At 35.5% G+C, this 26,115-nt stretch overlaps 3 protein-coding genes across 4 annotated transcripts; 1 reads left to right on the forward strand and 2 right to left on the reverse strand.

Moving 5' to 3' along the window:
• The first annotated feature begins 6,636 nt into the window (after positions 1–6,636).
• On the forward strand, positions 6,637–11,697 carry LOC131165433 (ACT domain-containing protein ACR10-like). Of its 2 annotated transcripts, XR_009139563.1 has the most exons (7): positions 6,777–7,220; positions 7,734–7,958; positions 8,623–8,728; positions 9,789–10,125; positions 10,460–10,744; positions 10,841–11,074; positions 11,306–11,697. XR_009139563.1 is itself a non-coding variant. In XM_058123256.1 (6 exons), the coding sequence occupies exons 1-6, from the start codon at positions 7,067–7,069 to the stop codon at positions 10,976–10,978; spliced, it is 1,245 nt and encodes a 414-aa protein (XP_057979239.1). In that variant the 5' UTR covers positions 6,637–7,066; the 3' UTR covers positions 10,979–11,160. The 2 variants fall into 2 exon arrangements, 1 of the variants encoding a protein (XP_057979239.1); XM_058123256.1 differs by lacking the exon at positions 11,306–11,697 and having other exon boundaries at positions 6,637–7,220; positions 10,841–11,160.
• Positions 11,698–16,008: 4,311 nt separating this feature from the next.
• Positions 16,009–16,623, reverse strand: LOC131166526 (uncharacterized). The gene has a single exon (XM_058125120.1). The coding sequence runs from the start codon at positions 16,621–16,623 to the stop codon at positions 16,009–16,011; it is 615 nt and encodes a 204-aa protein (XP_057981103.1).
• Positions 16,624–24,590: 7,967 nt separating this feature from the next.
• LOC131165434 (leucine-rich repeat extensin-like protein 5) lies at positions 24,591–25,913 on the reverse strand. The gene has a single exon (XM_058123257.1). It carries the CDS (start codon positions 25,791–25,793, stop codon positions 24,768–24,770), a length of 1,026 nt encoding a protein of 341 aa, XP_057979240.1. The 5' UTR covers positions 25,794–25,913; the 3' UTR covers positions 24,591–24,767.
• Between the last annotated feature and the right edge of the window lie 202 nt (positions 25,914–26,115).

Consider the following 26,115-nt stretch of genomic DNA (forward strand, 5'->3'; position numbering starts at 1 on the left):
AAACCATATATATTATTGATTAAGAGTTTGAAAATTTTAAATCTTATATTTACCAAAAATTAAGAAAAGGTTCCTTCACTCGATAAATTAGTTGGACCATAAACGAAACATGAGCACCATTGATTATAAGAAAAACCAAAAACAAGATTCAGGTTTTATTTTTATTTTTGCTTATTAATTAATTATTTTTCATTAATAATTTAGATTGATAATAAAGTTAATTTGGCAACCAAGCAAAAGCTTATGAAAATAATTAAATCTTTTAATGAATGAATGTAAGTTAACTAGTGTTTCATTATGTTGTAACGCCCCTGAAATTAATCCACAAATAATCATAATAATGACATCATCAATGCTATTCTCTGATACCACACACACACCATATCCTCGGACCCAATGGGGTCCGAAGTAAGACCATTCCATAATCAATTTAAACAAACAAACAGCGGAAACAAAATATACTTGTACAACCATGCATACTAGAGTACCACCTCTCAACTTTAATATTAACATCACTCCAAAAAAATATATTACAACCCCGAATAACCAAAACAATTAGATATAAACAAAATATTGTCCCAACACTACTCACTCTCAGTTAGCTCGTTTAGGTCCCGCCCTAAAGCTCCTAGACTCAGTTTCCATAAGGTCTTGAAAATTTTGTATATTTAATGGGGTGAGACTTATTTGTAAAACAGAATAAATTATTGTCAGTGTATGACTAACATGAGTTTTAGTGAAATCAAACACCTCGCTTAATTTATTTTATCTGGTAAATATGATATTTGTATAATAAAACTCACATCTATACAGTTAGAAATACACATTTTCTTTCCAATATAATCAGTTTAGTAAATAATATCATTTACATAAATTTACATATATGCATAGAAGAAATCTCTTTTGGACATACAAAATCATCATGTATAAACCCCTAAGATCGAGTTGTGTAGTCCGAAAACTGGACCTAACCCTGGCTGGCCTACTACCAGGCTAAGTCAAACCTCATGTCTGAAAGTCTGATTTGCCTACCTAGCCTAGTCTAAACTCTAGGGGATACACAATCCTTTCGTGGCCAAATCGACTTGTTAATGTCAACACTTCTATCTAGAATAGTGTGGTTGCACTATCTCAATCACTAGTTATGGTATCGTGCTCTCATCACATCTGGTTTTCAGGGTTCTTAAATCATATAATACGAGTTAAGTAATAAAAACTGTTATTTAAACTCATTTTGTCATTCAATATAAAATCTGTCATATAAAAACCTGACATTCAATCGTCATATCAAACTCTCGGCATACAACCATTATATCAAAACTCGGCACTTGGTTATCAAATCAATCTCGACATACAGTCGTCATATCAAAACCTGTCACTTAGCTGTCATTTCAAAGTTTTACCATTTTCCACATTTCCAGCATTTTCATCAATTAGTATAAATCACTTTTTTTTTTTTCACAATAATACCACAAAAATACTCAGATTTTATTATGCAATAAAATATAATTAAATCTCACGCCACATAATTTATTCAATAATTATAATTTCACCAATTGTTTGCAGAATTTTCAAAATATATAATTGGTAAATTTAATTATAACACAGATATGATCAATTCCCAATTTTTAAATTTAATCCCGAATATATTTTAAAAACCTGAATATGATCAAACCCCTGCAATTTAATTTAACTCCAAAATATTCCCAAAAAAATATAATTTGATCAAATCCCTAGAATTTAACTTAATTATAATATATTTAAAAAAATCCCGATCTCATCAAAACACTTCAGTTCAATTTAATTAAAATTTATTCTCCAAAACATTCTTATAATAATTTAAAATTACCATTCACATAAGCCTAAATATTCAGAAATTCATGTCTATTATTATTGAAACCAAATATTACAATTTAATCGGAAATATTTTTAAAATAAACTAACATAATTTATTCCCCTTATCTTATCCCAGGAGTGGTATCTATGATGTCCTAACAATAAAATCACCTCGGTTGAAACGTTAGTGACAAGAAATGGAACCCAAGAATATTTTTAGTTCTTCAATCGGCGCACGTATCGCTGAGAAATTGAGGAAAGAGAGAGTGAGAGAGAGGCGAAGAGATGGTGAGCGAGAGTAGAGCGCATAGAGGCTCTCTAGATTCCTTTCTTAATTTTGAAGCATTCCTTCCGATTATAATAACATATATATATATATATATATATATATATATATATATAGTATTATATTATATTAATATAATATTATATTTTATTATTATATTATTTAATTACTAATTATTATTTATTTATTTATTTATTTTTTGGAATCACTACACATACGTCATGTACTTGTATTTAAAATCATTTTTAAGAATGAAAAAAAACATTGTTCACTTTTAATCAATATAAAAGAACAATTAAAAACAAGTTTTATAGAATATGATATAATAAAAAAAATACAATATATTATATTAATATTTTAATATATTTATAAAATAATAATGTTTACTTTTTATTGTGTTGATGATGAATTAATGGGAGTGTGTTGAGAATTCCACTTGTGAGTTTGTCTTACATTGAAAAAATTGAGTGGGATGATGGGTGCTTATGTAACGACCTCAAAATTTATACCATTTTTTTTTTATATATATAAATATATCTGTGCATTTACATCCATACCTAAGCAGCGGAAACACAAATCATATAACCGTTTACATATATATATACAAAACAACACCAGAAACCAATATCTACAAACTATATCCATACAAAATGCCCTTTTGTCAACATCTACTCAAAAATATACCCAACTCTGTCAAAAACTCACCCTAAATCAGGGTGATCAAACGCTCTCTCTATCCGCGAGTCTGATCCGCTCGCCTAATTGGCTCACTTGAAAAATGTTAGAGTAATGGAGTGAGTCGACGCTCAGTAAGTGGAAATATGCTATTACTAGTGTGTGACAACTAAGTTAAGGATACTTTTAAAATAATGACTGAACTGTAAAGCAATAAATCATCTATAAATCATATCTTTCAAACATACCTTTCTTTCTCTATTTAAAACATATTGTATTATCCGTTCTCTACTTTTCATACTGATAATATATCATACTATACTCATCATATACTGTAAAATTGTATACATATAAATATCGGTGCTTTATCCCTAGGACTCTGTATGTCATGATTTGACCCCTCATGACAGGGTTGTGCAGCCCGTAGGCGGGACTCTATCTGGTTGGTCCTCCAAATAAGTCAATATACTCTACACTACCTCAACCCGGCCAAACTGCATCCTCTCCTAAGCGCGAGACTGGTTGCTACCTCGTCTAACTGGCCCCCTCTACCCAGCGTATTGGGGAGCTACATCCTCTCCGAGTACAGTTAGACGGTACCCACACACTATCTGAGATGTGTGGTTGCACTCTATCTGAATATAGCAACGGTACCGTGCTCTGTAATCAATATATGTACTGTATCTGTCTGAAATCTTTCCACAGGGATCTGATACTATATACATATATACATATATACTCTTTTACTGTTTCCGTCATGTTTCCAAAATTACCATAACTCTATCTTTCTGTTCTGTATATTCTATAATTTTTGTATACTGTATCTATAGCATCTTGATGCTATCTCTATATATATATATATATATCTGTCTGTATCTCTGTTTACATACTTTGTCTGTATACTCTATATGTTATGGTAATAGGAAACATGACATGCTATAACTCTGTATTACTATTCTGTGTAAAGCTGTAATATAAGTACTGATCTAAGTAACTGTAAACATGCGTATGTATATATGTACATATCTGTTTCATGAAACTATTCATATAAAAACTATATATGCATGTACATTCTCTGTATAATCTCTGTGAATATATATATACATATATATATATATATCTGTATAATCTCATATACTGGAAAAACTGTATAAACTGTACATACTGTCAATAACTGTGTATTCAGTATAGTATAATACATTATAAAAGCTATATAAATTGCATTGTCACATAAAAGTCTACTTAGGCCACACAACATTTAAATTCATATTCTGTAAATACTGTATAATAAACTGGAATAAATATGCATTTATGAAATCTCAATTAACATTATAAAAACACCTAACATAACATATTTCCCTTACCTTGGTTTTGAAAAGCCCCTATATAATTCTGGCTTTATACCTGCAGGGTTCCTAACCCAACATCCTGAAAACACAATCCCCCAGAACAAAACATTAGTATTTCATCATTTACGTCATTTCTTATAACTACCATAAGGCCAAAAGCTGGATAAAAGACCTTACCCTGAATTTGGGATGAAATTCAACTTTGTTTTCCCGACAATCCGCTCTGGTAGACTTGTAGAGAACTCCGCTAGGAGCGTCGTGGTAACTTCGGATCGTCGATCCGGCAACTGGTGGGGCTGGAATCGTAGAGAGAGAAAGAGGAGAGAGAGTGGAGCGTTGAAAATGGTTAAAAATCCCAATTTTCAAATATTTATACTGCCAGATTCATCGACGAAACACGTCACCTTGTCGACGAGTCTTTCATTAATTTCGTCGACGAGTCCCTATATTCGTCGACGAAATTCAGGCTGCTCCATACCCCCTCTCGGTATTTTCTTGTCGACGAAGCCCTGTATTCGTCGATAAATTTCCTTATGAACTCGTCGACGAAACCCTGTATTCGTCGACGAATTCCCTGGCAATTCTTTGAAATTATTTTTATTATTATTATCTCCAAAATGCAATATCGTCGACGAAGTCTACTGCCTCTTTCTATTCCTGTTTCCATTTTCCTCTCTCTTTAATATTTAAATATCAGTATTTTTCAGGTCGTTACAGCTTATATATATGGTTGGACCCAAAATTCAATAAGTTTAAACTTTTCGATCAAGTTAGTACTCACTTATGTATATCAAATCCACTCATGGGTTCCTCTGGTGCCCACAAGTGGTATCAGAGCACTAACAGTACTTGTAGGACCAAGTGTGTGTTCGGGGCCAATAAGGATCATCTAGGTCTGTGATGGATCCGAATAGGGCTAAGACATGAGAGGTAGGATTGGTTCGAAAACACGTGCAATGCAATTTAAGGCATGTAAGATGCTAATGGTAAAACCCACTTAAGCAACTATTGGGGAATGAGAGTTAGTCCCGTAAGGGAGAACAAAGTGATACATTACGTGCATAATAATACTTCAAAATAACATACACATTGTAGCCCTAATCCAACAAGAATATAGCAATGGGAGGAAGAGGCAATCCAATGAATATACACTTTGAAAGGAGGGGAGGGGGCAACACCTACTGCATCCATAAGTCTACCCACCTTAACTCATTATTTGACAATTGCAAGAATTAGGTGGTGCATAATTTATTATTAATATTATTATTATTACTACTGTGTCCATTTATGGCTGACAATTTAGTAATATTTATATATATAATTATGAGAAAATTCTCTAATAATATTTTAGCAAGTGATATGGGGTTGGAATTTTTTCTCTTAAATTCATGGATTATAGAAGGCTAGCCAATTGATATCTTTCCAAATAAATTTGCTAGAATGTGGATTAAATTTTGACCTAAATCAAGTAATACAATTTAAGAAATTCAAAAAAATATGTACCAAACAAAAAGTAAACATATGCAATTTAAATAATAAATTTTAAAAAATTATTATTAGTTTTAAGCCATTAATCTATTTATTTAATCAACAAGTGAGAATAAAATAAAATAAAGTTTAGAAAATATATAAGAATCAGTTAATGAATTTCATTTCATTTGATCTATTTAACTGAAAATAGTTAGATATTTTACTGTTGTTTCTTTTGATGGGCTAATTAAGTTTAGCGATTGATTTGCATGATTCCATTAGTTTACTTTACTAATATATTTATGTTTTGTTTAAAAATTATAAAAAAAGAAAAATAAAAATAGTTTCGCAGAATAATTTTGCATTTTCATGTAATGAAAATTTTTCTTATTTTTTTTTATTTTTCTTGTCCCACATAATTTTTTTTATTTATTTAAACAGCCCTTAAGCCTGTTTCAAACTTGAAAAACTTGGGAAAGGAAAAGAAAGATAAGAAGATTTTTTTTCATGTTTGGTCATTAAAAAAAGAAAATAAAAAATATATAAGAAATTAATAAAAGAATAATTTTACCCATAATTACATTTGACTTTCCTTAATTAGTACTCATATTAAAATAAAAGTTTAGTCATATTTTGACATGAAAAGAAAGTAGAATATAAAAATAAATTTCTTCTTCTTTTCATTTCTCAAATAAATTATTGATTCAAATAGAGTATTTAATTTTTTTGCACAATAAAAAATAAATTTCTTCTCCTTTCTATTTCTCAATTAAATTCTTGACCCAAACAGAATATTAGATTCTTTTTTGTTTTTTTTTTTTTGGGGGAAAAAAGGTTGTTATTGCATTTTAAAAAAAAAAACAAAGATAAGCTATTTTTGTAATAAAAAATAATAAAGTAATTTAATAAAACCCATAGCTTTTAAATTAAAAGATCCCAAATCCCATATTCCATTCCATATTTCCTTTTCTGATTTTTGACCTAATTGTCTATAAAGGCCAGTTGAAAATTGAAACAAGTAGGCATGAATGTTAACTCTGCTTGATTGGACTTTCTAATTTTCAAGCCAACCTGATTGCGCCACGTCGCCCGTCTCCGGTGGACTCGACCGCACGTGATTGCGACACTTCAAAAATTCCCATATCTTGCTCCGCCCCGGCAGCGAAAGCGAAAGGACGAGAAATTGGGAATTCCGGGAAAAGAAATCCAGCAAAGGAGAGGAGGAGAAAGAACCCATGATCCGCTCTGATCTTTGCTTCGACGGAATCTCCAATTCTTCTGCTCTCTGCCAACCGAAGAATTGACACAAAGCGCCCATCTGAAGTTTCACACAGTAGCTGTTAAACTTGCGCTAGCTCCACTGGAATACGAAGAAGAAGAAGAAGCAGGGCGACTTAGCAGAGTGGTAGAAGAGAAAAGAAGCTAAAAAAATTTGTGGGAGTGTGAAGGAATGGGTCTTCTGTACGAAGATTTCGTGGTCATTAGGGAAGCCGAGAAGGTCGGTGATCGGACTGTGATTACTGTAAACTGTCCGGATAAGACAGGGTTGGGATGCGATTTGTGCAGGGTAATTTTGCTGTTTGGCTTGAGCATTGCAAGAGGAGGTAAGGGTCATTAATGGGTCGCTCTGATTTTTAATTTTTTTCCTAAAAGAATGTTTAGCTTTTCTTTTTCCCCCCACCCCCATTCATGGAATTTGATATTCATAGCAATACAAGTGATGGGCCCTCACGACTTTGTGCCTTTCCCACCTGTAGTTGGAATCTAAGATTCAAAGAAAAACAGAATATGGGTTTTTCTAGTTGATGGATTTTCTGTGTTTTCCCTCCTCTTCTTCATCTTCAGTTTTTTTTTTTTTTTTGGGGATTTCAGATACTCAGGAAAATAAGAAAGGGTTTTTGTTGAATTTTTATTTTCTTCAACCTTCTAAAAAGAAAAAATTATCCGCGAAATTAAGAGATTTTTTTTTTTATTACTGTATTTTTCTTTTTCTTTCCTTTTTAAAATTTTTGGTGTGTGACACTGGGGGTTCGGAACAGAAGTTTAAAAATTAAAATGGTTGCTGAGATTTATTTACTTTATTTTTCTTATTTTTCCCTTTAATTGTTGTGCTGCAGATTTATCAACAGATGGGAAATGGTGCTACGTTGTGCTGTGGGTGGTGGGAAAACCAATAGGTCGATGGAGTCTGTTGAAGAAGAGATTGATGGAGGTTTGTCCTTCCTGCTCGTTGGCGGCCGGCGGCATTTATTATTACCGGCCGGAGTTTCAGCCTCCGAGGCCGCCGGCGGTTTTCCTTTTGAAGTTCTGGTGTTCTTCTGCTTGCGAAGGCCGTTTACACGGTAATCGATCTTCCTTATTGCTTTTGCCATTTTTCTTTCCGCAGGTCTGGTTTGTAAAATTTTATGACACAGTTTTGAAATTGGTTCCATCTTTGTGGACTTTAGGGCCACTTGTGTTCTTATGTTGCTAATAATTTATGTGATAGCTCAAATATTTTATTCTCCATGGTTGTAGGAGGAATCTTCTGCTTGCTTTGACCTCCTTGCTTCAATGTTATGCATGTGGTGGTTCTGGTGGAATTGAATTTTATATATGTACCATCTAGAAAATGCTATTCTTCCCAGTTGATTTGCTTTGACTAATTGAAAGTTTGCTTTGGAAAAAAAAGATATTGTAATCGATCCTTTTTGCCTGTGTTTCTCATTAGCAATGAGACTGCATTTGATTGTGTAGAATTGCGTTTGATTTGCATTTGAAAAAATTATAAATGTATTCAATCTAAAGTTTAATTTTTCATGCATTTGAGAAAAAAAACTTTTGTGGATTGTAAATTATATTCAGCTTAGCAGTTGGTACACGAAGCATCTGTATTGTAGATCAGCAACTGGAGCCTCCAGTTTCATTTCACCAAATGCAGAATTTTATTTGCTGGGCTTTATAGTTTATACTTAAATCTTCCTTTACCTATTATTGCCTATTTTATATATATATCTGTTTATGTAGATGTTACTGAGGTTTTGTGCGAGCTAGAGCTTACAATAAGAAGAGTGAAGGTATCCACTGCCCCAGATGGGAGAGTATTGGATCTCTTCTTCATCACTGACACCAGGTTTGTCAATTGTGAAGTTTATCTCTGAGCAGCATTTGCTGTCCGCCTCTCTTTTTTCACTTTCATCTGTTCATATTTTGTTTGATCCTTGAGATGTTACATCTGATTGTCAAGAAACAAAAAATTTGGAAGGCTACCCATTGATTGCATTGATGGGTGAAAGCTTTGGTAAAATTAATGTTATTAAGTGCTAATCGCTTGCAGAAGATGCCGCCCAATAAATTAATGTTATGAAGTGGATGTGCAATAAATTAATAACACACTGTTGAGACTATACCTAATTGGTGCAGGTCGCAAAAATCTATTATCGCATTGAAAGAAGAACGAGGATTAAAGAAAAAAACTACAGGATCAAAGAATGATAATTATCCTTTAAGATGGTGGGAAAATGGGCTTAATTAGCTAATTCATTTTTGCCCAATAAAATTTTACATATGTCCTATTTTTTTGGAATGTCGAATCTTCTGCTTCTTCAAAGAGCATAACAAAAGGCACATTCAAGTGGGTGAACCTGTTACCTTATTGTGTGTCCCTATAGTAAAGTCAATGAAGTGAGCACAAAACTCACATAAAATTCCATTAATAATTTCAGCATGATCATGCAATTAATGGGACTTTCAACTGCAATCCAAGAGACAGGATTCTGTTTAGGTGATGAATTCATTAGATCCACATGGTATCAGTTTTGCGTTAAAAGTTTGGATGGGTTTTCAAATATTTTTACTCATGTTCCTGAGCAAGTCTTAACTTTAATGTTCCAAGTAATTTGTAAAGATTGTAACACAGTAACAGCTGCTTATGAAATTAAAAAAGGACCTTGTGGTGGGTGAATGATACAGTATTCAACTTAAGTTACCTAGCTACTTGAATGAAATTTAAGGTTGCAACAATCCCTTTTTCCCTACTGAAAAGATTACATATAAATATGATTGAAGGTTGGATCCATGATATATTCTTCTATTTAGTAAAGACAGTATCAGTAAGTGACCTTTGCCTTCAAATTTTTTTTTTTACCTTTTTTAGAGTATATAACTCATGTAATTGTGCTTTTTATTTTCAGAGAACAACTTCATACCAAACAGAGACAGGAGGATACAGTCAATCATTTAAAAGAGGTGATAGGGGATGCGATGATAAGTTGCGAGATTGAATTGGCCAACCTAGAACTCGCCTCATGTTCTCAGGGTTCAGCATTTCTTCTATATGCAATCACAGATGACTTGTTCAGTTTAGAGCAACCCAATGAACACCAAAGTGGATCCACTGCTTCCAGCACGGTAGCTGTTAGCATGGACAACACCCTCAGCCCAGGTCATACACTTCTGCAAATCCAGTGTCTGGATCACAAAGGTCTCCTGTATGATGTCATGAGAACTCTAAAGGATTACAATATCCAGGTAGATAAGCTGAACTATGATGCGCATCTCTTCCTCCCCCCCCCCTCCCCCCTTTTTTTTTTTGCAAAATTGGTTTAATCCTGCACCTGCTGCAACCCCTCCTTCCTCCTATGCTTTCGCTTCTTGGGATTCACCCAGGTATCAACCTAATGAACTGTTGTAGCCTAATCAAAATGATCGGTTATCATTTAAAAGTAATATGATTCCTGGGAGGGGCTAGGTGGTATGAGGTAGTGGTAAAAGGATTTTGCAAACATGGTTGTTGGTACAATGAGCAACAGAGTCCAGAAATACAACTGATGGTAAACTTATCAAGAATTATGTTTTGTCTCAGATTTCATATGGGCGATTCTTCGCAAACCCCAAAGGGAACTGTGAGTTAGAATTGTTTATCACACAATCGGATGGCAAAAAGATAATGGACCCCAACAAGCAAAATGCACTGCAATCTCGGGTAAGAATGGAGCTCTGTCGTCCTCTCAGAGTGGCTGTGGTTAGCCGAGGCCCTGATATTGAGTTGCTGGTAGCAAATCCTGTTGAATTGTCTGGAAGGGGCCGACCCCTTGTCTTCTATGATATTACACTTGCTCTCAAAATTCTCAACATTAACATATTTTCGGTAAATCTGATCCACACTGAGCTGTCTTTCATGTTTCTTTTCCCTTACATATAACATAATCTAAACAGGTTATGCTGTTTTTTTCAACATTTTCAGGTGGAGATAGGGAGGCACATGATTCTGGGACGAGAGTGGGAAGTATATAGGATCCTGCTCGATGAAAGGGATAGTTTTTCGGTGCCAAGGAACAAGATTGAAGAGGGTGTTAGGAACATGTTGATGGGTTGGGATTAGGGTTAGATACCCAACTTCAGTTGGGAGCTTATTACACCACTGTACAGCATACTTTTTAGTGTTGGACCAAACAATAGTGCTAAGAGGAAACATGCAGTAAGTGTAAATCATGAGATGCATCATATGAAAAGTCAGCCCCTTTATTTCCTCCATATCATAATTTATACTTCACTTATTACAAACTTAGCAGCCTTACCACTTCTGGTTCTTTTTACTTCACAATTGCTTCATTATCATAATCTTCTTCATTGTTACTTGTTCATAGCTTTCATTTTTTTGGGGAGAATGTTTCAGCATATTCTAATGTAAACTCCTCTGATGGATTAGTAATGGACCATATAGTTGCACACGGTGTCATGATCAATAGAACGCTCAAGATTTGGCAATTTCCTTGAAGCACGCAGCACGGATGGTTCATGGAAAGCGCTGTGAATGTGCCCTTGGGAGGGAATGCTTTTGCATTTTTCCATATGCTAGAAATGTGAGGCAATGGCTAATTGGAGTGAATAACTACAAGTGGCAACACTGGAACACATTCAGTATGTTGGATAGAAAATATGCATTTTGGTGATTGCTTTCTCAAGCTGCAACTTGATTGATTAACGAGAATTTCAGTTTGTTTCCCAGGAATATGTGAAGTCGCCATGTATTTTTCACCATTTTTTCCACTTAACTTGTCCTTCACCTAGATTAAACTATCAGAGCATTTTCCTTGCATTATTAGAATTTTCTACATGCTAACTTTTGCAGAAAGCAGAAAACAGAGAATGAAGAAGAGAGTGCTGAAACTATTGAGAGATCGAGAAAGCTACAAGAATTCTTCTTCTTCTTATTATTCTCATTGTACCCAGAAGGGTATATATATACACAAAACAGAAGAAATGAAACAGAAAAAAAAACTAAACAACTGAAAAACTAAATACAAACAAGAAATGGTTAATTCCTGCACGTGAAGAACTACTTCAGCAACTAACAACAACTAATAATAACAGAATATATTTTTACACTAACCTCTAGAATGATTTATTGAGGCTTCTATAGTCAGATATCACAAAATGTGGGCAAGTCTTTCTGCAAATAGTTTCTATTCTGTCAGAATTCCAATATTGGGATTACAATTTCTCAATTGAGATGAAATCTTAATATTTAGGTAGAAAAAAGGTACAATTTCTCAATTGAGATGAATCTGTTAATTTCACTGGATTAGTCGGGCTAGCCTTGAATTTAAGTGATAATTTAGTTTCTCTATTAAAAATTATTAAATCCAACTTATAATTAATTCTAATTTGCTATATTGGGCTATATAAGGCATATAGAGCTAATATGAAAATATTAGCGTGAGTAATACATGAGGTGCAAATCATATTGACATCAAGATTTGTTTTGAGAATTCTTCTAGTAAAAAATGAAAGGACCTCTTTGCACAAGGTTTTCAACCTAATATAAAGAAATTATTATAAAATTTTGCTTTTGCTTCATTGTAAATGTGAAATGCTAGACTGAGAGAGATGGAATGCAAGGAAGAGATGGAGAGAATTTTCTGTATTGCTTACTTTCCGTAAGTTGTGTGTATACAAAATACTAAGTTGTGTGTATACAAAATAATGTATAGGAATGGTATATATAGATTACAAAAAAAGAAATCAAAGTTTCAAACAGTTTCTAACACAACAGGTTTAATATACAGTTATTCCTAACCATCTTCTATAACAAAGAATAAAAGCTGAGTTGTTGTGGGTTGCTGCTTGCAACCAATTTTATTCCCTTCAATTTTTAACAGCCCCCCCGCAAGATGAAGAGTAAATGCCTTCTACTCCCATCTTGAATAAGCACGAATAAAAGTTTTGCAAGCCTAAGCTCTTTGAGAAAATGTCTGCCACTTGCAGTTTGCTTGTCACATACTCTGTTAAAATGCAACCCTCTTGAATCTTGTCTCTAAGTAAATGACAATCTATCTCTATATGTTTTGTCCTCTCATGGAACATGGGATTGGTGGCAATGTGTATAGCTAATTTATTGTCACAATACAAGAAAGCAGCCCGTGGATGAGCAATCTGTAAATCTCTAAGTAAATACTTTAACCAAGTTAATTCACAGCTGACATTTGCCATTGCCCGGTACTCTGCCCTTGCAGAGGACCTAGAGACCACATTTTGTTTCTTTGACTTCCAAGATTCCAAGGATTTCCCAAGAAACAAGCAGTAGCCTGTCACAGACCTCCTAGTGTTTGGACAAGCTCCCCAATCTGAATCACTAAAGCCTTTAAGTTGGATTTCTGAGTCTGCTGAATAGAATAAACCTTGCCCTGGTGACCTTTTGATGTACCGTAGTACCTTGTGAGCTGTCTGCAGGTGTGGCACTCTTGGATTCTTCATGAACTGACTTAGCATTTGGACTGAGTAAGCTAACTTAGGTCTGGTTATGGTCAGGTACAATAGCCTACCGATCAACCTTCTGTAAAGGAATATTTGCTGGAGTAGAGCCAATGGTACCCGAGTCTGCTAAAATATCCAAACATATTTGCATTGGCATAAATGAATTTCCTTTGGTGTCCTAGTCACTTCAATACCCAGAAAGTACTTTAAGTTACCGAGGTCTTTGATTTTGAATTGGTCATCAAGAGATATCTTCAATTGATCAATTGTTTCCATATCATTTCCAGCAACTATTATATCATCTACATATACTAAAATAGCAGTGAAAGAACCTTCAGTTACCTTTGTGAACAAGCTATAGTCAGCCTTGGACTGAATATATCCTTGGTGAATGATGAAATTTGAGAGTTTTGAGTAGCATTGACGTGAAGCCTGTTTGAGACCATACAAGCTTTTGTTTAATTTGCATACTTTTCTCCCACTTACATTGGGATACCCCGGGGGAAACTCCCCATGCAAGAAGGCATTATTGACATCAAATTGCTACAAAAACCACCATTTTATTGCTGCAATGGCTAACAAGGTTCTTACAGTGACCATTTTTTCCACGGGAGAAAAAGTTTCATGGTAATCCAACCCCTCTTGCTATGTGTATCCCTTTGCAACAAGTCTAGCTTTGTATCTTTCTATACTACCATCAGCGTGAAACTTGATTTTGTAAACCCATTTACAGCCTATTGGTTCTTTGTCCGGAGGTAAATCCATAATAGCCCGAGTATCATTGAGTTCAAGAGCAGTAATTTCAATTTTCATGGCATCTACCCACTGGGATGATGTACTGGTTTCTGAGTAAGTTTTAGGTTAAGTACGTGAGGTTATAGAGGTCACGAAAGCTTTGTGTGGTGTAGACAACTTATCATAAGATATGCTACCACTCAGAGAAAAGGACTTACCTGATAAATTTTGGTTTTTCTGCTTAACCAAGTTCTGGGATGGGAGAAGAGAAGTTGACTGTTGACATATAAAGTCTTGCAAATGAGCAGGAGCTCTCCTTATTCTGGTTGATCTTCGTGGTAAGTGTGTATGGGTGTTGTCATGAGTTTCTATTTCTAGTCTAGAGTTATTTTGAGAACTAGTCAGTTTATTGTTTTGGGAATCAAGCGTTTGAAGTGGCTCTACTTTAGAAGTGGTATTGGGGTTGACAGTATCTTCAGAATCATTATGAAAAGGTGAAGTGGGAAAGGAAATGACAGGGTTTTGTGTAAAACTTAATTCATTTGGATTTGGTAGTGATTCAATGTTGCTGACATTAGTATCAAGATGACTGATTTTGTTTGTTTTGAATGGAAAGACAGTTTCATAAAACACAACATTTCGAGAGATGAAAACATTTTTAGTATCTAGGTCCAGAAGTCTATATCCTTTGACACCAAAGGGGTAACCAATAAATACAAACTTTCTCGCCCTATGATCAAATTTATGTCTTCCATTAACCAAAGTGGTAGCAAATGCCAAGCACCCAAAAACCTTTAAATGTGCATAACTGGGTTTCCTTTTGAACAAAATCTCAAAGGGGCTTTTATGTTTTAACAATGGAGATGGAGTTCTATTAATGAGATATACAGCCGTGAGAATGTAGTGGTTCCAATACTTCAATGAAATGCTACTTTGAGGACAAATGAGACAGGGGTGACCATTAGAGGGTTTTAATATGCTGACTTTGGTATCTGTGTCAAATTGAGAGTAAGAAGAATGACCTAATCTATAATGCCATAGGTCAAAAGATTCACTGTTGTTGCTGACAGAGGCTGAAAAGCTGGTTTTGAGGTTGTATCTGGATAAAGCATCTGATAAAGCTGAAGGAGAAACTTCCTTTTGCAACATATGATATAGTCATTGCTTCACTTCAACCATGCTAGTCGTTGTCCAAGTCAAAAGGTCTTGCATATAGTAGCAATCAAAAAAGAAAACAAGGCAACAATTTAGCTATTGAGTCATTTTCTTTGCTAAAATCATATTAAAAGAGAAAATGGGGACACAAAGGACATTGTGCAGTATGAGATTCTTGGTGACTTTGGCTAGTCCTACATGAGTAATAGGCACTATCTCACCATTTGGTAAGGCTACAGAATAGGAAACAGTATTTTGGATGGAATGGAATAAGGACTTGGAGCAAATCATATGGTCTGTTACTCCAGTGTCCAGAATCCAAGGTGTTTCTGAAATATTACTGGTTTCGGGAGTAGATATAGAGAGACACAGTGATATACTGGAAATTTTGTGACTATTTGCATTTGAGGAAGAAGGTGTAACCATGTTATGAACATAATTGGCTGAGGGAATGAAAGTTTGGTTGCTAGAGACAGGTTTCAGGAGAGCCAGAAGCTGAGTATACTGCTCCTGAGTCAGTGATGCTTGAGGTTTGTCTTTCACAACCTCCTGCTCAGAACTTACTACTGCATTTGCATTCTCCAGATTCATAACAGATTGTTCTTCCCTTCTCCCATGTGTCCTACTGGGTATCCATGTAGTTTGTAGCATTTTTCAGATGTATGGCCCGGCATTTGGCAGTGAGTACATATGTGCTTATTTGGATTTGCTTTGAAGCATCTCTCCAGAGAGTGTCCTGAGATTTCACAGAAGGTACAATAGTACTTATCCCTTCTTTGTCTTGCTAAAAAAACCTTTGCTCACCATGGCCATAGAATCATTGCCTAGGCTGTTGGTAGAAATTTCCCACCTCTTTTCTTCTTGTTGAATAATGGAATAAACCTCATTCAAGCTGGGAAAAGGTTTGATTAGCAGTATCTGTGCTTTAACAGCTTTATAAGTATCATTGAGTCCCATTAAGAATTTCATCACACAATCCCTTTGTTGGTTCTGAACTACGACTTTTAAACCTCCACAGGTATAGTTAGGAATTGATTCATAATTGAGTAATTCATCAAGAAAGGTTTTAAGTTTAAAGAAATAAATGCTTATTGAGTCTTGTCTTTGCTTTAGGTCTAGAATGCCTTGTTTCACCTTGAAAATTCTTGGAGCATTTTGTTGAGCAAAACGTTGTTCCAACTCCAGCCAAAGCTGATGTGCAGTCTCTACATACGTAATGCTAGATTTGATATCAACTGCCATTGTGTTCTGCATCCATGTTATCACGATGTCATTGTACCTCAGCCAGTGTTCCATTAATGGATCATTAGGGTCAAAGGGTTCATAGATGGTGCCATTAATGAACCCAAGCTTGTTCTCGATCCACAAGACCCTGTTCATGGATTTAGCCCAAGAATACTAGTTACTAGAGTCCAAGGTGTGAGTGACAAGCATGACACCTAAATCATCACTGCTACCAATGTAATAAGGACTGGTGGGTTGCGTTGGATCATGAGGAGCAGCTCCTAACCAATTGGGATTGGTGTTTGATTGCACAGGAATGGTGTTTGATGGTGGGTTTGGAGGAGTGCTTTGACTGGTATTGATGGATTCTTCCATCACTATCTATGATACCATATAAGATTTTGCTTTTGCTTCACTGTAAATGTGAAATGCTGGACTGAGAAGGATGGAATGCAGGGGGGAGATGGGATGAATTTTCTGTATTGCTTACTTTCTGTAAGTTGTGTATATACAAAATACTGTACAGGAATGGTATATATAGATTACAAAAGAAGGAATCAAAGTATCAAACAGTTTCTAACAACAAGAATAATATACAGTTATTGTTGGATTATATCCCAAAGGATATGTCCCACATGAATAACACATGAAAGATAAGTGCACCATATGATAAAGGAAATGAAATGACTTATGATAAGGGAAATGAAATGTCTTACCTAAAATGAAAAGTCTTATCTATGGATTAACTAATGTGAGATATAATGGCTGGAAGTTGAAGAGTTCCCAATGAATCTATATATATTGCTATTGTTATGGGGAGTAGTATGATGGTTAAGATATTCTGCAAAGTAATAGAATAGATTAAAAGTAAGGCATATAGGAATTGTCCTCTCTCTGCCTTAGCTCTCTCTTCATCAGTCATATTCCTATAAATCTGGTGGAGTACGGAAAGAGATCGAGATGAAGCGAGAGAAATGATTTCTACGGTTTCTACAAACGTTCTTATCAGTTTGTATTCACCATGAACGATCCTAGTATGTATATTATAAGTTTTCTACATTATAGATTATACACGTATGTGAAGATCATGATGATGAAGATCCTGTGTTTATCTAATAGCAGCATTTAGATTTCTTACATGTGGTATCAAAGTCATATTGGAATTATTGTGATCTTCCTTGCATGATAAAGATTGCTTTCACCCTTACGATCTCGTTATTGTTTTGTATAAAATTTGTGTTCATGATATTTTTCGGGAATCGAAAAAAAAATTTAATATAATATATGATTATTAAAATATATATATATATAGGATATTTGCTGGATTTATGGGATTTTATATTCTTAATATCATGATTCTAAATCTCGCTGCCCGAGATGTAAAGTGATTGTTGGGTGTTTATTTTCTGGCAGATTTAAATTTTTAATTTGAAGTAATTTCAATATTTATAGATGGATTCTACTAGTATTTTGGGGAGTAAATTAATTTAGTTGTGAATTGAACAAAAGATATGATCAATTGCTCAACATAGTCTTATTGCTGAATCACATGCTCTAATGCGAGAATTTCGGGAAAAAAAAAAAAAGATGCATGGTTCTTGGCTTTGGGTCACTTACATATTTATATTGGGTGATCAATTGTATCTATGCATGCATGAATTGTCGAATTTTACATAAAAGTAAGCATGTAAAATTCTTATAGTTGGGTGAATAATTGTATTTAAGCGTGTATGATTAATTATCTACTTTTAAAGACTAGTTTACGTTATGGCCGATTATGTGGTATATTGTACTAATTACGTATCTAATGAAAATTCTATCTAGGAAAGTGGGACTTCAGCGGTCCATTGTGACTCCCCACTTACCTGGGAATTGACTTGGTATAATTTAATACAATCATCATTGGGCCCCACTACCACGTCATCAGCGTCACCTTAGCAAAAGGCGTCATCACAGTATGAGAATTGTTGAAACTGGAAATTCAAAGTTTCTTGAGAATGATGGAATTAGTGGGAGTGATATATCACATAATGTGGTCATTAAAGAGATCCGGGTTCCTATTCCGATATCTAGACCTTTAACAGATATTATTGTTCATTTAGTTATTGAACAGTATGATAATGTTGAACAACAATCTGGTGATCTATCACTTCGTAATGAAAATATCACCATTGAACCAAATGCAGAACAATCACAAGAAAATTTCCCGATGCAGCACGTCTCCAAATTTATTTTATGTGCACTGTGCTTAATTCTGTTCTACGTGATACTTCTTAAAAAAAAATTTATGTAATAATAATGATGGCCCAGAATGTCTGATGTGATAGTAAATATATAGAATGATATTAACATGTTTACGTTACTCACAATATTTTAACACTTTGATGTTATAAAGTATTTTGATTTTAATCACCAAAGTGATTAAATCATTAAGTAAGTACTCATATGTTTGGTGCTAGAATGATATTAAATTATTATAAGATATCAAGAATCACCCAAAGGTTGATTAATTGTTCTTATAATATAAGGATAATGTTTTGGTAATATTATTATTATTATTATTTAATTTATTTATCCAAAGATAATAAATACTTATAATGAGTGCATATAATGTTACCAAAGTAATGTTAAAAATTTAAAAATTAATTAGCATCATTTTAAAGCTCTTTACATTAGTGTTTTCCCAAAAGAAAACATTAATATGTATATGTTTGTGATATTATAAATGTTTCATTCAAAGCATTAAGTATGGTTAATTTTTGCAGTACCTGTGCTTGGATTGTTACACTTGCATGCTTCATCAGTTCCAATGTTTAATGAGTTGAATTTTGCTGATTGGAGTGAACAAATTCAATTTCACTTCGGTGTATTGGATCTTGATTTGGTACTCTTAAGTGATTAACTTGCTGCTATTACTAATTCTAGCAGTACTGAAGAAATAACCTATTATAATAATTGGGAAAGATCAAACAGGTTAAGTTTGATGTTTATGCGAATGAGTGTTGCAAATAACATCAAGACAGCTATTCCCAAAACTGAAAGTGTTAATGTAACGTCCCTCAATAAAATATAACATAACAAATAAAAATGGTCAACCCGAACCCCTGGGTAACGGGGACATCTGTCAATCACAGTGGAAGCCTAAGCAGTAGTAAAATAAAATCTCAATCATTCAACCATGAAACATAATACCAGAGTTATTTACATTCCCAAAATACTGTATTTATTTACAATCTTTCAAAAAGTCAAAAATGACACTAGAACCATACAACAAAAATCTCCTAGTCCTAATTCGACACTTACCCTTCTAGTAGGGAAGCACCAATCACTCAACAGCGGCCCTGACCCACCGGTCTCTCTGGGTTTCCTGAAAAGTTAATTAATGTTGGGGGTGAGACACTTCTCAGTAAGGAAAAATAAACTAAATATAGTTGTGTGGCAACATGAACATTTAAAGTGCTTATACATATACAGTACATTTCATAACTCTAGAAATAATCATAATATTATACTGGATGATCATGTTCTTTCATATTTGTTAATAAATCATAACATACATATGCATCTGTTATCACTATAATTACATATATAAAACATTTGTTGTAACTGTAGTACTGAAAATATACCCAGGATGAATAACTAGCTAATGTCATGTATTATCCCCCATGACGAGTTGTGCAGCCCGAAGGCGGGACCCGACAATGGCTGGCCGACCACTGTCGGATCAAATATGTCTGTAAGTACGATGGGCCCGCCACACCCTAGTTCAGACTGCCAGGTGGATGTCCACACTCTACTGAAAGCCACATCGACTATCCATCTCCCATCCCCTCGTGGGACGGTTAGCACTAATGTGAAGTAGATATCAGATCTACACATATAGCTACTGTACCGAGCCCTGAACTGAACTAAACTAACATCCTGGTTGTAATAACATATAATACATGATCATACATAACATCATCATGGCCTCGTGCCGAAATCATACATATGGCATCGTGCCAAAATCATAATAAATACAGCCTCGCGCCGATAACATAATAAATACGGCCTTGCGCCGAAACATAAATACGGCTTCGTGCCAATAACATACATGTGGCCTCGCGCCAAAAATCGTTTCAGGTATTTATATTCTGAAAACAACTCATTTATCATATATATATATTCATCAAACTCAGTATAGCATAATTCGTCCTTTCAAAATACCTGAAAATATGCTTTGCTCATAAAATCATTCATATCATGATTCGCTTCACATAAAAATAATGTTCATGCCACACATGTGCTGTTAAGTCTTACTTCATATTTTAAAATCATCATTTCTGGCATCTTATACATACATATAGATTTTCATCACAATAGCAGTATTTTCCAATCATACATTTCATATGTAATATACAAAGATAGCATAGGCTTTTCTGAAAATAAATGTGTTCATAATTAATAATAATATGCATGAAAAATTACTGCTTTAGTTTATTCCCTTACCTGGTTACTGAGAAAGCCCCCAAAATATCCTAGACTAACCCCCGTATGACTTCCTGATCAACACCCTGAAACTCAAAACTCTCAGTATTAAACATCAGTATTTACATGCGTACGTCAACTTCTATAACTACCATGAAGTCTAATTTGGCTTAAAAAAGTCTTACCTCAACTCTAGGATGATTTCCAATTTTGTTTCCCCAACGATCCGCTCCGGAAAACTTGTAGGGAACTTCGCCAGGAGCGTCGTGGTAGCCTCAGATCTTTGATCTGGTGTAAAACCAGCCCAAAATCGAAGAGAGAGAGTGAGAGGGCCGAAGAGGAGAGAGAGAATGAGAGAGAGGAAGCTTCAAATGAAATAAAAATCGGATTTTTTATATATATAGACAGCAGAATTCGTCGACGAGCCCGATCTTCATCGACGGGTTCTTCATAAATTTCATCGACGAGACCCTGTATTCATCAACGAAATTCAAGCTGCCTCTGAACCCCTCTCGAAATTTTCTCGTCAACGAAGCCTTGTGTTCGTCGACAAAATTCCCAAAGACTTCGTCGACGAAGTCTACGGCATCCTTCTGTTTTTGTCTCTATTTCCCTCTCTCTTTATTACTCATATTTCCAATTTAAATTCGGGTTGTTACAGTTAAAGAGTTTTTAAAGTTTGTGGGAGAGCGTTCCCAAACAGTAGATAAGTCTCTTGCTGGGACATTAATGGGTATGTTAACCACCATGAAATTTGATGATTCAAGTACTATGCACGAGCATGTTGTTGAAATAACAAATATTGCGGCAAAACTTAAGACTTTGGGAATGGATGTGAATGAAAATTTTCTTGTTCAGTTCATTTTAAACTCATTACCGACTAAGTATGGACCGTTTCAAATAAACTATAACACCATGAAAGATAAATGGAATGTGCATGAGTTGCACAGTATGCTAGTTCAAGAGGAAACACGACTGAACAATAAAGGAATTCACTCTATTCATTATGTGAACAATCAAGGAGCTGAAAAGAAAGTAAAGAAGCATGGAAAGGGGAAAGGATCTTTGAAAGATAATGAATCCTCTTCTCATATCCAGAAGAAGGTATCAAGTAAGGACAAATGTCGTTTCTGTGGATAACCTGGACATTACCAGAAGTACTGCTTGAAACGAAAAGCTTGGTTCGAAAGGAAGGGTAAGATTAGAGCTTATGTATGTTTCGAATCGAATTTAATTGAAGTTCTTTATAATACTTGGTGGATTGATTCTGAATGTACAACTCATGTTTCTAATATGATGCAGGGATTTCTTACAATTCGGAACATAAACCCGAATAAGAAGTTTATCTTCATAGGGAACAGAATAAAAGTGTCAGTTGAAGTTGTCGGGACTTATCGTTTAATCCTAGACACTAGTTATTGTTTGAATTTATATGAGACTTTTTATGTTCCTAGTATTTCTAAGAATTTAGTTTCATTATCTAAATTGGATGTTTCTGGGTACACTTGTAATTTTAATAAAGTTTTTTTTTCAGTTTATTTAAGGATACCTGTATGGTTGCTTGTGGTATGCTTTGTGATGGATTATATAAGTTAAAACTTGATAATCATTATGCTGAAACACTTTTAACCTCGCATCATAATATTGGCACTAAACGAAGTTTAGTGAATGAACGATCTGCTTACTTGTGGCATAAACAGTTAGGTCATATTTCCAAAGAAAGACAAGAAAGATTAGTAAAGAGTAAAATTCTTCCAAATTTAGATTTCATTGACTTTGACATTTGTGTAGATTGTATTAAAGGAAAGCAGACAAGACACACAAAGAAAGGAGCCACAAGGAGCACTCAACTTCTAGAAATTATACACACAGATATATGTGGACCCTTTGATATAAATACCTTCAGTAATGATAGATATTTCATCACCTTTATCGATGATTTTTCACGTTACGGATATGTCTACTTGCTACATGATAAATCTCAAGCAGTAAACGCTTTGGAGATTTATGTAAATGAAGTTGAAAGCCAATTAGACAGAAAGGTGAAAATTGTTAGATCTGATAGACACATGGAGCTCAAATATTTGGCCATTAAGGAGGAAGTTTAAAGAAAAAAAAAACAGTGGTTATAAAACATATTAGGACTGAGCTCATGATAGTAGATCCTTTTACTGAGGGGTTGACACCAAAGACATTTAGGGAACATGCTGATCACATGGGTCTTTGCTATAATCCCTGATGTATAATTGTGGATTTTTATGTTTTGTTTTATAACATGTATGTTGATATCACTAATGGTGTTTCTGAACATTATTTCCTGTTTACCATCAATTACGTAATTATGAAGATGGATAATTGTTGACAGTAATGGTCTCTGACTCATGTTAGAAGGTTGATTTGCTAGCATAGTAGTACATGAAAGAGAAGATGTCGCTTTAATGATATTTACCGCCATGACTCATGTTAGAAGATTGTTTAATTATGATATTATGGTAATCTCACTAAAAGTATGCATACACTGACAATTGTGTACATATTATGGTTATATGGTTAATCCAAATTAAAGTCATTCATATGGGCCAAGTGGGAGAATGTTGGATTATATCACAAAGGATATGTCTCACATGAATAACACATGAAAGATAAGTGCACCATATGATAAGGGAAATGAAATGACTTATGATAACGGAAATGAAAAGTCTTATCTAAAGTGAAAAGTCTTATCTATGGATTAACTAATGTGAGATATAATGGCGGGAAGTTGAAGAGTTTCTTATGAATCTATATATATTGCTATTGTTATGGGGAGTAGTATGATAGTTAAGATATTCTGTAAAGTAATAGAATAGATTAAAAGTAAGGCATATAGGAATTGTCCTTTCTCTACCTTAACTCTCTGTTCAGCAGTCATATTCCCATAAATATGGTGGAGTACGGAAAGAGATCGGGGTGAAGCGAGAGAATCGATTTCTATGATTTCAACAAGCGTTCTTATTAATTTGTATTCCCAATATGTATATTTTATGTTGAAGATTATGATGATGAAGATCCTGTGTTTATCTAATAGCAGCATTTAGATTTCTTACAGTTATTCCTAACCATCTTCTGTAATAGAAAATAAAAGCTGAACTGTTATGGGTTGCTGCTTGCAACCAATTTTATTCCCTTCAATTTTTAACAGTTATTATATATTCTCACATCATTTTCACTCAAAGCAAAGGCATCAAACTCAATAATACTAAATAGCTATTTATGTGTGCTCGATGAGTCAACTAATGGCATGAATGAAGTTAAAGCTTCAATCTCAACTTATAACTTGTTTAGATGAGTTATTTCGTAAATTCAATAAATGATAGGAACCATGGAATAAGTGGCGTCTTAAAGATTACGAGCTCCCCTGCAGGAGGACCACCAACCCAAAGCTTTCCCTGGTAGGAGTGATAATAACCTTTGAATTACAAAACCTAATGATATAAATTTCTATCGGCCATCACCTTAATTAAGTTGAGGAGTGTATAAATTTCATTTTAGCAAATTGACATTTTTAGATCTTTCACTAAATAATAAAATAAAACGTAATTTCAGGTAAAAAAATTAAGTGATCAAATCGAAATAAAATTAAGGAACAAAATAACTCAGAATAAACCATCAGCCATGAAAAAACTAACAGAAAATTTACTATGTACTCGTAAAAGCATACTCATATGTACTCACCTAACCCCATTGCCCTACTCAAAAAAAAAAAAAAAAAAACTTATTTCTCCTACTCCCTCTCTCCCATATTTCAAAAACGCCAAAAAAAAATCTAAATCTGAGAAAAAGAAATAAAATATTTAAGCATGAGCAGGGGGGGATGGTGAGGAGGAAGCAGATGGGCTGGAGCAGAACTCTTTGATCGATGGCCCAAAGAAGGGATTGTTTAAGTGGCCGAACATGGCGCTGATGCAGTCGTCGTCTACCTCCTGGATCGCCTTGCAGCAGGCCGGCCCCACCGCCACGTTGCGGGTCCAGAACGACGAGAAGATCTGGTGCATGCACCCCTCCACGGCCTGACACGTGGCCCAGCACTTCTGCACCTTTGGGTCCAAGAGCGGCAAGCCCGGGTGTGCCGGAGTCGAACCTGACCCTCCCGTCTGGGCCGGTGGAGACGGCTTCACAGGCGTTGCGGGAGTCGCTGGTGTCGCTGGTGGATGCTGGAACGGCCAGTGGAACCAAGGGAAGCTGGGGGCCGCCGGCCGAGAACCGGAACCAGATGGGGCTGGGGGAGTCTGTGGGTTCAAAAACGGCCAGTGGAACCAGGGAAAGTGAGGGGCGGCCGGGGGGCTGCTCGGCGGCCCGTTGGACCCGGTCTGGGCTGGCGGAGACGGCTTTGCAGGCGTTGCGGGCGTTGCTGGCGTCGCTGGTGGGTGCAGGAACGGCCAGTGGAACCACGGGAAGCTGGGGGCCGCCGGCGGAGAACCGGAGCCGGATGGGGCCGGGGGAGTCTGGGGGTTCAAAAAGGGCCAGTGAAACCAGGGGAAGTGAGGGGCGGCCGGGGGGCTACTCGGCGGCCCGTTGGACCCGGTCTGGGCCGGGGGAGACGGAGTCGACGGGGGGCTGAAGAACGGTGGGAAGTGGAACCATGGGAAACTGGGCCAGGAGTGGGCCGGGGCCGGGGCGCCCGGCGTCTGGGACGGTGGAGAGTTGGGGCGCAAGAAGGGCGGCAGGTGGAACCAGGGGAAGTGTGGCCATGAGGCCGCGGGGGGCGACGGGGCCGCCGGCTGCGACGAGGCAGCAGGGGTGGCGGCGGCGGATTTCTGGCCGTTGATGGCCAATGAGAGCGAGGAGCAGAGCATGAGGAAGAGTAGAAGCTTCTTCATTGTGACGGGGTAGGAGGGTGTTTGTTGCTGATCGATCAGAAGAGGTGACTGAAAAATTTTGGAAGGGGCTGCGGGTTTTATATAGGGTTTTTGGAATTTCAAACCATAGATGGATTGCGATTCTTCTGTTGAGAAGAAGATCCGCTTTGATATAGATTTTTAGGGATGCGTGACATTATTCAAATTTTCAGTTTATTTTTACTGTTAATTAAGCTAAATCTGAATATTTTCAATCATCTTTTTTTTTTTCTTTTTTAACTTTTGTTAATAATCGTTCTAAAAATATCTTTATCTTATATTTACAATGTTTACAAATATGTTT

Source organism: Malania oleifera, chromosome 10, assembly GCF_029873635.1.
Source record: "Malania oleifera isolate guangnan ecotype guangnan chromosome 10, ASM2987363v1, whole genome shotgun sequence".
Classification (NCBI taxonomy): Eukaryota; Viridiplantae; Streptophyta; class Magnoliopsida; order Santalales; family Ximeniaceae; genus Malania; species Malania oleifera.